The sequence below is a fragment of the Pleuronectes platessa genome, chromosome 14, assembly GCF_947347685.1.
Source record: "Pleuronectes platessa chromosome 14, fPlePla1.1, whole genome shotgun sequence".
NCBI classification, from domain to species: domain Eukaryota; kingdom Metazoa; phylum Chordata; class Actinopteri; order Pleuronectiformes; family Pleuronectidae; genus Pleuronectes; species Pleuronectes platessa.
This window is the reverse complement of record NC_070639.1, coordinates 11343720-11355478: the sequence shown is the minus strand read 5'-3', so window position 1 is coordinate 11355478 and position 11759 is coordinate 11343720. Positions and strand designations below refer to the sequence as shown.

At 41.7% G+C, this 11759-nt stretch overlaps 3 protein-coding genes across 5 annotated transcripts; all 3 read left to right on the top strand.

The window, feature by feature from the left end:
- Nucleotides 1–149: 149 nt before the first annotated feature.
- On the top strand, nucleotides 150–4537 carry tlr7 (toll-like receptor 7). The gene is made up of 2 exons (XM_053439714.1): nucleotides 150–437; nucleotides 707–4537. The coding sequence occupies exons 1-2, from the start codon at nucleotides 423–425 to the stop codon at nucleotides 3842–3844; spliced, it is 3153 nt and encodes a 1050-aa protein (XP_053295689.1). The 5' UTR covers nucleotides 150–422; the 3' UTR covers nucleotides 3845–4537.
- Nucleotides 3890–9178, top strand: LOC128455821 (toll-like receptor 7). Of its 3 annotated transcripts, XM_053439716.1 has the most exons (3): nucleotides 4110–4250; nucleotides 5851–6728; nucleotides 8457–8595. In XM_053439716.1, coding segments are annotated over exons 1-3 (882 nt in total). In that variant the 5' UTR covers nucleotides 4110–4247; the 3' UTR covers nucleotides 8458–8595. The 3 variants fall into 3 exon arrangements, with proteins under 3 accessions (XP_053295690.1, XP_053295691.1, XP_053295692.1); XM_053439715.1 differs by having other exon boundaries at nucleotides 3890–4250; nucleotides 5851–9178; XM_053439717.1 differs by lacking the exon at nucleotides 4110–4250 and having other exon boundaries at nucleotides 6595–6728; nucleotides 8457–9178.
- Nucleotides 9179–10125: 947 nt separating this feature from the next.
- Nucleotides 10126–11580, top strand: tmsb4x (thymosin beta 4 X-linked). Its single transcript, XM_053439724.1, has 3 exons — nucleotides 10126–10283; nucleotides 10966–11077; nucleotides 11173–11580. The coding sequence occupies exons 1-3, from the start codon at nucleotides 10173–10175 to the stop codon at nucleotides 11196–11198; spliced, it is 249 nt and encodes an 82-aa protein (XP_053295699.1). The 5' UTR covers nucleotides 10126–10172; the 3' UTR covers nucleotides 11199–11580.
- The last annotated feature ends 179 nt before the right edge of the window (nucleotides 11581–11759 follow it).

The window sequence follows — 11759 nt, the reverse complement described above, 5'->3', positions numbered from 1 at the left end:
TAGGTTACAGAAGAAGGGCCTGAATAGCATGTTCACCATGTAAGAAGATAACCCTAAAGCAAGGCTTGGCTTCACCTTCCCCTGCAGGCCTATCAGAAATGAAATAGCTCTTTCCACTGGTGACGGCAACCCAAGCATGGACCCGCGAGATGTACAGTTATACTAATGTACCATAGGAGCAAGAGACGACTCTATCCTCCTATTACTAAGGCAACATCTTAATGGAAATCAAAAAGCACTCGTGTCTTATTGAAATAGGGAAGTGAGGCTACCTAATTATATTCACTGATAGTGGAATCCTGCCACCTGCTACTTTCATGACATTAGTAACCAGCGTATGATCAATGCTACATTCCTTTCAGAGCCCAACTTGACAACAGGACTCAAAGCAGGATATCTCTTTTTATTCTCTCACATGAACAATGCTCTCCCACCTGGTAAGTGTTTTATCTTTGTTAATATATACAACATGCATCTTAGAATCTAGCAGATGAAGAAGATAATGAAGAAGAAGATGAATACTAATTCCTGGCTGTATTATGAAGCAAAATATGCTTTACATTCCTTGCTGTCACTCTCATTACTTATAAACAATACTGAATGTCCTGCTGAATGTGTGGTATGTGTAATGTGAGTGTGTTTTATTAGTAAATGTAACTTTCCACCTGCAAACATTTCTCAGAGAACTTCCTCTGTTTTTGTGCAGATGTGTTTGGCACTGCCGGCCCTGTGGTGTTGTCTCTGCGCATCAACAGCCACCGTCTCCTACCCGAGAACACTGCCGTGTGATGTTAGCGAGGCCAGCAACGGCAGCACGGTAACAGTGGACTGCACCGAGAGGGGCCTGACAGACATCCCCCTTGGCATCCCCAGGGAAACCACCAATCTGACGCTTACCATCAACCACATTCCAGAACTAAACTCCTCCTCCTTCCACGGCCTGGTGAACCTGACTGAGATCGACATGAGGTGCAACTGCGTGCCCATCAAAATTGGCCCCAAAGACCGAGTGTGTACCAAGAGTGTGACGATAAAGGAAAACACCTTCACCAGCATCAAGAGCTTACGCGCGTTGTATCTAGATGGCAATCAGCTCTTCAGTATACCTAAAGGTCTGCCGCCCAATCTGATCCTCTTGAGTTTGGAAGTGAATCACATTTATTACATTTCCAAAGCGAACTTCTCTGACCTCGGGAACATTCAGATGCTCTACCTTGGTCAGAACTGCTATTATCGTAACCCCTGCAACGTGTCCTACGATATAGAGAATGGTACGTTTTCCCAGCTTCACAACTTAACATTGTTGTCCCTTAAATCAAATAATTTATCTGATATTCCTTATGATCTACCCACAAGTCTGAAGGAGTTGTATCTTTACAACAATAATATTCAAAAAGTCACTAGTGAGGATTTCCAAAACTTAACAAACCTTGAGATTCTAGATATTAGTGGAAACTGTCCTCGATGTTACAATGCCCCCTTCCCTTGTCAACCATGCCCAAATAATTCACCCCTACAAATCAGCAAAACTGCCTTTAAAATGTTAACCAAACTTAAGACGCTCCGCTTGCACAGCAACTCTCTGCACCATGTGCCACCCGAGTGGTTTGCCAACACAACAGAACTGAGAGTGCTTGACCTCTCATCAAACTTTTTAGCAGGAGCGATAGGAGTCTCACATTTCCCAAAATTCCTGGGAAGTCTGGAAGAACTGGACCTTTCGTTTAACTATGAGTTTCAGCGCTATCCTGAGACACTGAGACTGAGTGGCAGTTTCTCCTCCCTCAAGTCCCTCAAGATTCTCCGACTAAAGGCTTTTGTGTTTCGTCAGCTAAAAGCAGAGAGCATTGCTCCTTTAAAAGATCTGACAAACCTTGAGGTTGTAGATTTTGGTGAAAACTTCATAAAAATTACAAACTTCAGCATCCTGATGGAGTTAAAAAGCTTTAAAGTAATAAACTTGTCTGACAACAAAATATCTATGCCCTCTGATGGCCAGGATGCTGTTGGATTCGCTGGAGGAGAGCCCTGGCACTGGTCCCCGATGTCAGCGCAGTATCACAGTAAGGAAGTGAGAGAGATTCATTACTTCAGATATGACGAATTTGCACGCAGCTGCAAACATAAAGACAAAGAACTTGGAGTTGTTACGTACTTTGTCAAAAGAGAATGTAGTCAGTTTGGCAAAACCCTGGATGTGAGTAGAAACAACATTTTCTTCTTGCATTCCACATTTTTAAACCTCGGAGAGCTGAGGTGCCTGAATCTGTCTGGAAATGCGATGAGCCAAAGTCTGAATGGTTCTGAATTCACCCATCTGACTAATTTACAATATCTGGACTTCTCACTCAATCGCCTGGACCTGCTCTACTCCACCGCATTCCAAGAGCTAGAAAGTCTGGTCATCCTGGATATAAGTTACAACAACCATTATTTTGAATCCGAGGGCTTGACCCACATGCTTAATTTCACTAAACACTTAAAGAATCTCAAAACATTGCTGATGAATCACAATCAGATCTCTACTTCTACAAACAGAGAGCTGGAGAGCCAGTCTCTTGAGAGGTTAGAGTTCAGAGACAACCGGCTAGATATGTTGTGGAGGGATGGGGATACAAGATACGTACATTTTTTCAAGAAATTACACAACCTGACTGTCCTTGACATCTCTGGTAACAACCTCAATTTTATTCCAGACGCAGTGTACAGCAGTCTACCAGACAAGCTTTCTGAGCTCTACATCAAAAACAATAAATTAAAGTCCTTTGCCTGGGACAAACTGCACCTTCTACGATCTTTAAAGGTCTTAGATCTTAGTGGAAACAGTTTAGATCATGTTCCAGTGCTGTCTCAGTGCACCAAATATCTCAAGAATCTCATTTTACATAAAAACCTAATTTTTAAACTCGCGCCAGATTTCCTCAAAGATGCTTACAACTTGAAATATCTGGATCTCAGTTCTAATCTCATACAGCACATTGAAGCGTCGAGCTTTCCAGATGATGTTGTTAACAGGATGGACATGCTGCTTCTGCATGACAATAGATTTGTATGCACTTGCAACGTGTCTTGGTTTGTAACATGGCTCAACAGGACCACGGTTACTATCCCCCGACTTGCCACAGACGTGACCTGTGCCGCACCAGAGGCGCAAACTGGTCACCCAGTAATCTCAGTGGACCTGCTGGCCTGCCAGCACAACAAACTGTCGATCATTCTCTACACCCTCATGACTTCCCTCATCCTCAGCTTCCTTACCCTGTCCATTGCTAGCCACCTCTTCCTGTGGGACATCTGGTACGTATACCATTTCTGCAGGGCCAAGATCAAAGGCTATGGCCGTCTGTACTCCCAGAGCTCTGTCTATGATGCCTTCGTCATGTACGATAAGGAGGATCCCGCCGTGTCGGAGTGGGTGATGAGGGAAATGTGCGTTCATCTGGAGGACAGCGGAGACCATCATTTTTCACTGTGTTTGGAGGAGCGGGACTGGCTGCCAGGTTGCCCCCTGATCGACAACCTCTCCCAGAGCATCAACAGGAGCAAAAGGACCGTGTTTATTCTCACCGACAAATACATCAAGAGCGGCAACTTCAAGACGGCTTTCTACATGGCCAACCAGAGGCTGATGGATGAAAAAGACGACGTTATCGTTCTCATCTTCCTGCAGAAAGTACCCTGCAATTCAAAGTACCTGAGGCTACGGAAGAGACTGTACAAGGGCTCTGTGCTGGAATGGCCAACCAACGCTCAGGCCCAGCCGTACTTCTGGTTCAGCCTGAGAAGTGTATTAGCAACTGAAAGTCACAAACAATACAGCAACCTCTTTAAAGAGACACTGTAAATGCCAGAATACACGGTTATACTTCAGTTATTTATATGTGCACTTCTGTGTATGAATTACAACGTGTGAAAATCCCACCAATGAAACTGTGTGCAGATCACGAGACAGGGAACTGAAACAGACGCACTTCCCCATTTCAAATGCTACTTCTGTTTGAGGGTCTTTCTTCTTGTTGCTTACAGGGTTTTTTTCTTACTGTTGTGTCTGCTGTATATTCAAAATGAAGAAAGACTGAGATTTAAAAGGGTATTTTGCTCTGGTGTCTTGACGAAGCACCTGACAGGCACCGTTTTTACAGTTAGTTCATTTAGATTTTCACCTGAAAGATTCCAAAGTACAGAAACTTGACGTGTTTCATGGTTGTCGTGTGAGGATTGTGAGGCATCAATACGATACCTGCACGATGGTGAGTTTTATCAACACAAGCTGTACTTTTGAAGCATTGCTCTATGATTGCTAATCTGCTGGTGTTACGGAGTTATTTGCTACTTTAAATTGAATGTTGACATTATCTTTAATGATTTTGTGCTTCTATGACTGTGTGCTGAGAGCTTAAGAAGACTTGATAATAATTGGTCTATAATGTGTATGAATCTATTTGGCTTTTCATATTATTCCTTTTAAATTTTTTTGACATGTATTGTACATTGTACAAATAAAAGTTTCCTCAAAATAGTGTGGGAAGAAAAAATATAGCATATCATGTTTATTCTTTTACCATAGATCTTTAGATATAAACAGTAGACCTCTCTATGCTACTCTATCAGATAACACATGTTGCCCAGTCAAACATTTTACAATTTCAAATTAAACTCTAGTGTAGATCCAAAAATTAAAAAAGATGCCAAATGTGTCTAGCTGAAACTTGGACAAACATATCTTATAATATATAGAAAATATTAAGAATACACTTAATTATATTTGTGGTCAATGGTGTCAAACAGATTAGTTTTACCAACATTACAGCTACTTCAGAGAACATACAGGGGAAACCAGAAGTTAAGTGAGACTATGTTCTTCTAGCTTCTGTAGGAAAATATTCCAAATCTATTTACTCAAAAATAAAAAGGATGAAAACTGTTGAGCTCAGTGTACTCAGTGTTTTGTTGTGACATATTATGTTGGCTAATATTTGTAGATAAAGATTATTGTGTTTTACATTATTGAGTTCACAGACTGCATGATATGTGCTACTGTTGCAGTATCTTAGCATTTACCGTCATCTCACAAATGTCACATGTGGCCTCTCAACACAATGTCCATTGTTCAGCAAACATGAATTTAGTCTCCCTGTAAGAGATCAATGTAGATTATAATTCTGACAAAAAGCCAAGAGCAGATCCTCTAGTGGAGCAGCTGCCCCCTGCTGGTTAGAAGTGGCATTCTGAAATGTAGGTAACCCTAACTCTGTTCACAAATGAAAGTATACATTTACAATATTTATATCAACACTGAAACTGTTTTTTCTTGCTGTAATAAATTCTCCTATGCAAACTGTTCAGACTGGACACAATCCATATAGATATACAGATATTGAAGACTGCCAAAGCCCCAAACTTTTGAAAACATTTTCCCTTTCAAAGATCATTTTTTGCTCCTGACTGTAAGCAGTGATTTTGAACTCTTATTTGATAAACAGCAAAATGTTTAATTAATCTGAAATGGATCAAATAATGTGTTACACCTGGTCACTGTGTTTTCACAATGCATTAGCATTATATAGATATATGTTGAACTTTGGTTATATTGATATGGAAGAACATTATCATTGGAATTGCAAAAAAAATTGACATTGTTCTATTGACCAACCCTTATTTTAACAAACAGTGGATTATAACCCATATCACTAATATTGAAAGCACAATAGTCAAATTAAACAACTCTTAATGTCCAGCATTAGCAAGAGGGATGAAGGCAGCATCGATACTTTTCCTAACAAAAAGACCTGTATGTCAGACTGCATTATTATAGTTTCCTCATCTTACAACGTTGTTGTTTGTCTGCAGACTGTCACACGTTGGATGCCGTTGCTGCTCCTCTGGGTGTGTTGCCATTATGAGGTCCAGCCTTCTTCGTTAAGACCTATCTGGAAGCCGCCGCAGTTCCCGTGTGACGTCAAAGCCAACGAGTCCGAGGTCAAGTTTGACTGCAGAGGGCGTCGTCTGCGTAAAGTACCTGATGGAATAACTAGAGACGCCACTGTGATCGACTTGTCAGAAAATTACATGCCGAACATTACAGGGCCTGTGTTTTCTGGACTGCTGAATCTGACCACACTCTATCTGAACTGGGCGAACACGCGGAGAGGGTTGCGGATCGGTGACAATGTCTTCAAAAATCTCACCAAACTGAATCATCTGGGGCTGACTGGAAACAATCTGGAGAGAATTCCTGGCAATCTCCCTCCCAGTGTAGAAACCCTTGATCTAGGGCTAAACAAGCTCCAGCTGGACAAGATGAATCTATCAGGCTTAACATACGTGAAAAATCTCTGGCTCCCCAAAAACTGCTACATATGGATGCCATGTGGAAGAAATGTGACCATTATGAACAGCCCCTTTGCAGTTATGACCAAACTGCAGACTCTGGACTTGTCGTTTAATAATTTAACCCACGTTCCCCAGGGATTGCCTCGGTCATTAACGGAGTTAAGGCTGGCTTCTAACCAAATTCAATACATATATGGCGACGATTTCAAAGGGCTGCATAATTTAACAACCCTACACATTCAAGGGAACTGTCCAAGGTGTCAAAATGCACCATTCCCATGTGTCCCTTGCCCAAATCGTTCTCTTGGCATCCATCCTGATGCTTTTCACAATCTGACAGAGCTTCGGACACTGCAGATGGGAGGAAACTCGCTGGAGGTCCTGAATCCTAACTGGTATAAGAGTCTGAACAAGCTGAAAGATTTGTTCCTGTCATTTAACTTCCTGCTAAAAGTAATAACTGGGAATGCAACGTTTCTAAGATACTTTCCCATCTTAGAAAAAATAGATCTGTCCTACAACTTTGGTCTAAAGGTATACCCTACATCCGTGAATCTTTCACAGGATTTTGCCCATCTCAAGTCTCTTAGAACTTTGCATCTAGAGGGTTTAGTCTTTCAGAGTATCGGACCAGACACGCTCCGTCCTCTGTATGAGCTCAAAAATCTGTCTGCACTGAATTTAGGGACTAACTTCATTATTGACTGTGATTCTAATATATTCCGCAAACTCTCTCACCTGAAATTAATATACCTCGCAGAAAACAGGCTGTATCCCATTCTGGGGAAAAGTTCCAGATGTCTGAGTGACGAAAACAATCAGAGGTCAGACCTTTCCCTTTCACACCCTAAAGACCCAACTTTTGAGGTATCACAACACTTTATCAAGAAAGAGTGCTTTGAATCGGGCCGAGTGCTAAGCCTTAGCTCAAATAATATCTTCTTCATTTCTCACAAACAATTTGAGGGCTATGGAAATATTGCATGTCTCAACCTCTCAAATAATGGATTTTCTGCAGCACTTAATGGCACAGAGTTCCTCTCGCTTCCTAATCTGACATACCTGGACCTATCTTACAACAAGATTGACCTGGCCTATGACAACGCCTTCAAAGAACTGCAGAAACTTCAAGTACTCGACCTCAGTTACAACCCGCACTACTTTCAATCATACGGGATAACGCACAATTTAAATTTCCTGAGAAACCTGCCTGTTCTGAGAGTGCTGAATATGAGTCACAATGCCATTTCCACGTTAACAACAAAAAAGCTGTGCAGCCAATCTTTGTCTGAACTGCAGTTTACGCATAACCATCTTGGAACTCTTTGGAAAGAAAAGGATGTCGGGTACAAGATGCTTTTTACTGATCTCACCAATTTGACGTATTTAGATATATCCCATAACAAAATTGCAGAAATTCCATACGATGTGTATCATAATATTCCGCATAACCTCACCAAACTATGCATAAGCCATAACTTGCTCACTGGTTTTAAATGGGATGCACTGAAGGTTTTCCACCAACTTCAAGTTTTAGACCTGAGCTTCAATTCTTTATCTGACGTGACGGGTATAAATTCAAACTTCAGTCAGTCTTTGATTTCCCTTGACTTGAGCAATAACAACATTTTCCACCTGGACGATGGATTCATAAAGGGTCCGAGGAGCCTTAGCATTCTCATCCTTAGCTTCAACAAACTCACCACCATCAATCAATCTACCTTCCCGTCCAGACCCGATAATCCGATTAAGACGTTGTACTTGCAGAAGAATCCGTTTCAATGTACCTGTGACATTTTAGATTTCATTCTGTGGATTGAACACAGTCAAGTAAAAATCCCCAAACTGACCACTGAGGTGACATGTGAAACGCCAGAAAACCAGAAGGATCACGCACTGATATACTTTGATATAAAACAGTGTGTAAATGACAGTAAGGCATTTCTGAGGTACATCCTCACTACCTCCTTCATTATTGCTTTCATGTTTGTGGCAACTACTGCTCACTTATTTTACTGGGATGCCTCCTATGTGATACACTTTATGATAGCTAAGCTGAAGGGGTACAGATCCTTGAACTCATCTAACAGCTTTTATGACGTCTTTGTGACTTATGACAACAGAGATCCACACGTCTCTGAGTGGGTAATGAGCAATCTTCGGGTGAAACTGGAAGAAGAAGGAGAGAAGTATCTTCCTCTGTGTCTGGAGGAGAGGGACTGGGTGCCAGGAGTCCCGGTGCTGGAAAACCTCACCCACAGCATCCAATACAGCCGCAAGACCCTGTTTGTCTTAACGGAGGGCTACGTTAAGAGCGGGATTTTCAAGCTGGCGATGTATCTGGCCCACCAAAGACTAATGGATGAAAATGTGGACGTGATTGTGCTGCTGATGCTGGAGCCCGTCCTGCAGCACTCGAGGTTCCTGCGCCTCAGGAAGAGGCTGTGTGGGAAAAGTGTTGTTGAGTGGCCGAGGACGGCGGCCGCTGAGCCCTGGTTTTGGCAAAACCTGAGGAATGTCGTAAGGGTGGACAATCAACTTATGTACAACCAGACTTATTCAAAATACCTCACCAGCAGGTAAAGCGGGACAAACGTCATGATTCTCTGGAAAGATCTTTTTAAATTCAAGATGATGAGCTTCTTTCAAAACCAATTTGATACAGCAATACTGATTTTGCTCCTTTACAACTTATATCACTATGCCTGGGACTTAATATGAGATAACTAAAGACATGATCTGTTGAGCTTTGTTTATACATGGGCAATGGTACTGAATCTCTTGTAACTTGTGTGGTAAATATGAAAGTATGTGAATAAATAAACCCTTTAAAAAAATGTGCAAATGAATAAGTGTGATTGTTTCAATCTATTATCTCATCTCTTAAGGGTGAGCATAAGAAGGAACAAGTGTTTACAACTGGTTTTATGTTTATGGTAAATTATTTCAGAAAGAAAAAGAAAAAATTGGCAAGCTTAGCACATCTTTAACTATTTTAATGTTAGAACAAATGCATGTTAATCTTAAGGCTGGTCAATAAACTATTATTAACAATTATCGCAATGTACTTTTTATCATTAGCAGTAAAAAAAAAAGAACATCCTGTTTGTCTTCCTGTAAAACGGTTGCAACGGTCTGATGATTCCTCCTGCAGTGTAGTATTTATTAATATTGCATTCAATAGTAATGTTTAACAAAGTTATTAACTCTCTCGATATGATCTATAAATACGTAAATTACATAATTGATTATGTAATTCAAGATTCAAATTTGTCAAATGTGTTGGTATCAATGAGTGTTTGTCATTGTCTGCTATGAAGAGTTTAAAAAACACAACCTTTACTTAGGAGCAAAATTTAGTCCATGAAAATTCTAAAGAATCTTTTTTTTAATCTTAACATATTGTCTGGCCACAGTGTCCCAGCCCTTACTCTACATACAATCCCCTATTAAATCCTTCACTATTTGTTCTCCCCATGGTAACAACCACATTTGTCCGCATGGTGTCGCTAGTGATTCAGTTTTAAAAGGAGCACTTTGCAAATTAATCCCCAAACCTCCACTTAACAACCACTTATTAACCGACGTTTTGGTGCGTTATGCCGCACATAATAAACATCTGGAGACAAACAAACATCTGCAGAAATCTTACCAGCCAAACTCTCGCATGAAGAGGAGAACCTGGCCTCACTCAAATAATGCGATATAATTAACAACAAACACATGCGCAGCGACCAATAAAGCTGCGTGGTTTAGAAACAGTGTCATTGTTTTTAGACCCGACAAGAAAACAACATATTTGTTCAGAGGCAGGGTTTGGAGGCGGTGGGCGTGGCGTCATGGGGCTCATTTGCATAGTGGTCAGTATATATAGTGCGCATGAGGCTGAAGACATCACTCTGCCGTTTCGCCTGATCTGCTCACTTCACATCAGTGTATCTGAAAACCTGGTGAGTCTACTTCCGCTTCTCGTTTTTTCAATCGTACATGTATAGGATCGGATTGTACTATTCGCCTGAATTGCACCAATTCGGTTGTTTTCCAACCTGCAACGCGTTGCTTGCATCAGACGCTTTCTGCTGCACCAGATGCGCCAACGCTTATAAAACCCAAACATCTGGAACGAATAAGAGTGCCCTAAAGTGTGACGTGTTAAAACGCAGACATGCCACGGAGCTGACCGAAGGGGCTCGGCGTCACGTTATTGTTTTTTGCGTGTGTTGTGTTGTGTGTGTCTGTGGAAACTACACAAACGCCGCGTGATTGCCGTGAATACTCAATTTTGGCTCTGCGCGTTATTTCGTCACACTTTGCAAAGCGCCCCGTTATCTGGAATCCTCGGTTTATTGTTCCGATGGTTCAGAGGAGCTGGTACTTGAAACCAGTGCGATCGTCCAGATTGCTCAAAAGGGCGGTGGTCCCTCACGCTGTTGCACACATGAACTGATTGACACAAAGCTTCCCCCCCCCCCCCCCCCCCCCCCCAATTCGGCCTCTTGAGACGCATGGGGCGTGTTTTTGGATGAATGTGGTTTGAGTTGAACTTAAAAATGGCATCACTCGTTGTTTTTTGTACTCACTGGCCTTGTTTGTGCCCAGGTGTTTTAAATAAACTCTTTGTCTCCTGTTCAGATCCCTTCAAACATGTCTGACAAAGCCGATGTCTCAGAAATCACAAGCTTCGACAAGTCCAAGCTGAAGAAGACCCAGACTGAGGAGAAGAACATTCTGCCAACCAAAGAAAGTATGTGTGCCGCTCTAAGTTAACGTGATCCAGAACAATTGTTGGACAAACCGTGTCTCTAAATAATGCTGAACCTTCTTCCTCTCCACTTGCAGTTATCGAGCAGGAGAAGTCAGGATGAAGGCCCGGCCTCCTGCACGCTGTACATTCCACAAGCCTTACCCTTTATCAACCTTTCCCACATGCATTCTCAGTTGCAGCACTCTGATTTGACAAACTGCTGCACAACCACACACACCAAACCTGTCAGTTGCCTAAAATGGCCCCGTTTACAGTAAGGAAGCGTGATTCAGTGACGGCATGGGTTCCTTGTCATCTGTTTTGCTGTGGCTGAAAGTTGAGGTGTGTTCTGAAACAACTGAGGGACCTGCTCTTTACCACCTGTAGTCCTCTGGCCACCTGTGAATGCAAACAAAGCAGATCTTTTTTTTTTTTTTTACATATAAAGCGAAAATGCCTGGAATGCACAAGTTTAAATATGCAAAATAAAAAGTGTAAATTGACTTGGGTGTCCTTGTAATTTTTTACACTGGAAGTCCTTTTAGCTTAATCGATTGTCCTGGGTTATACATGAACACTTGCGGTACCACATGGGGGGGAGCAGTCTGGCTTTAAGTCAATGATGAGTCATTTCAAGTTGTTCACTCTAAACTGCATGTGCAATTTAAAATCTAGCTTGCAA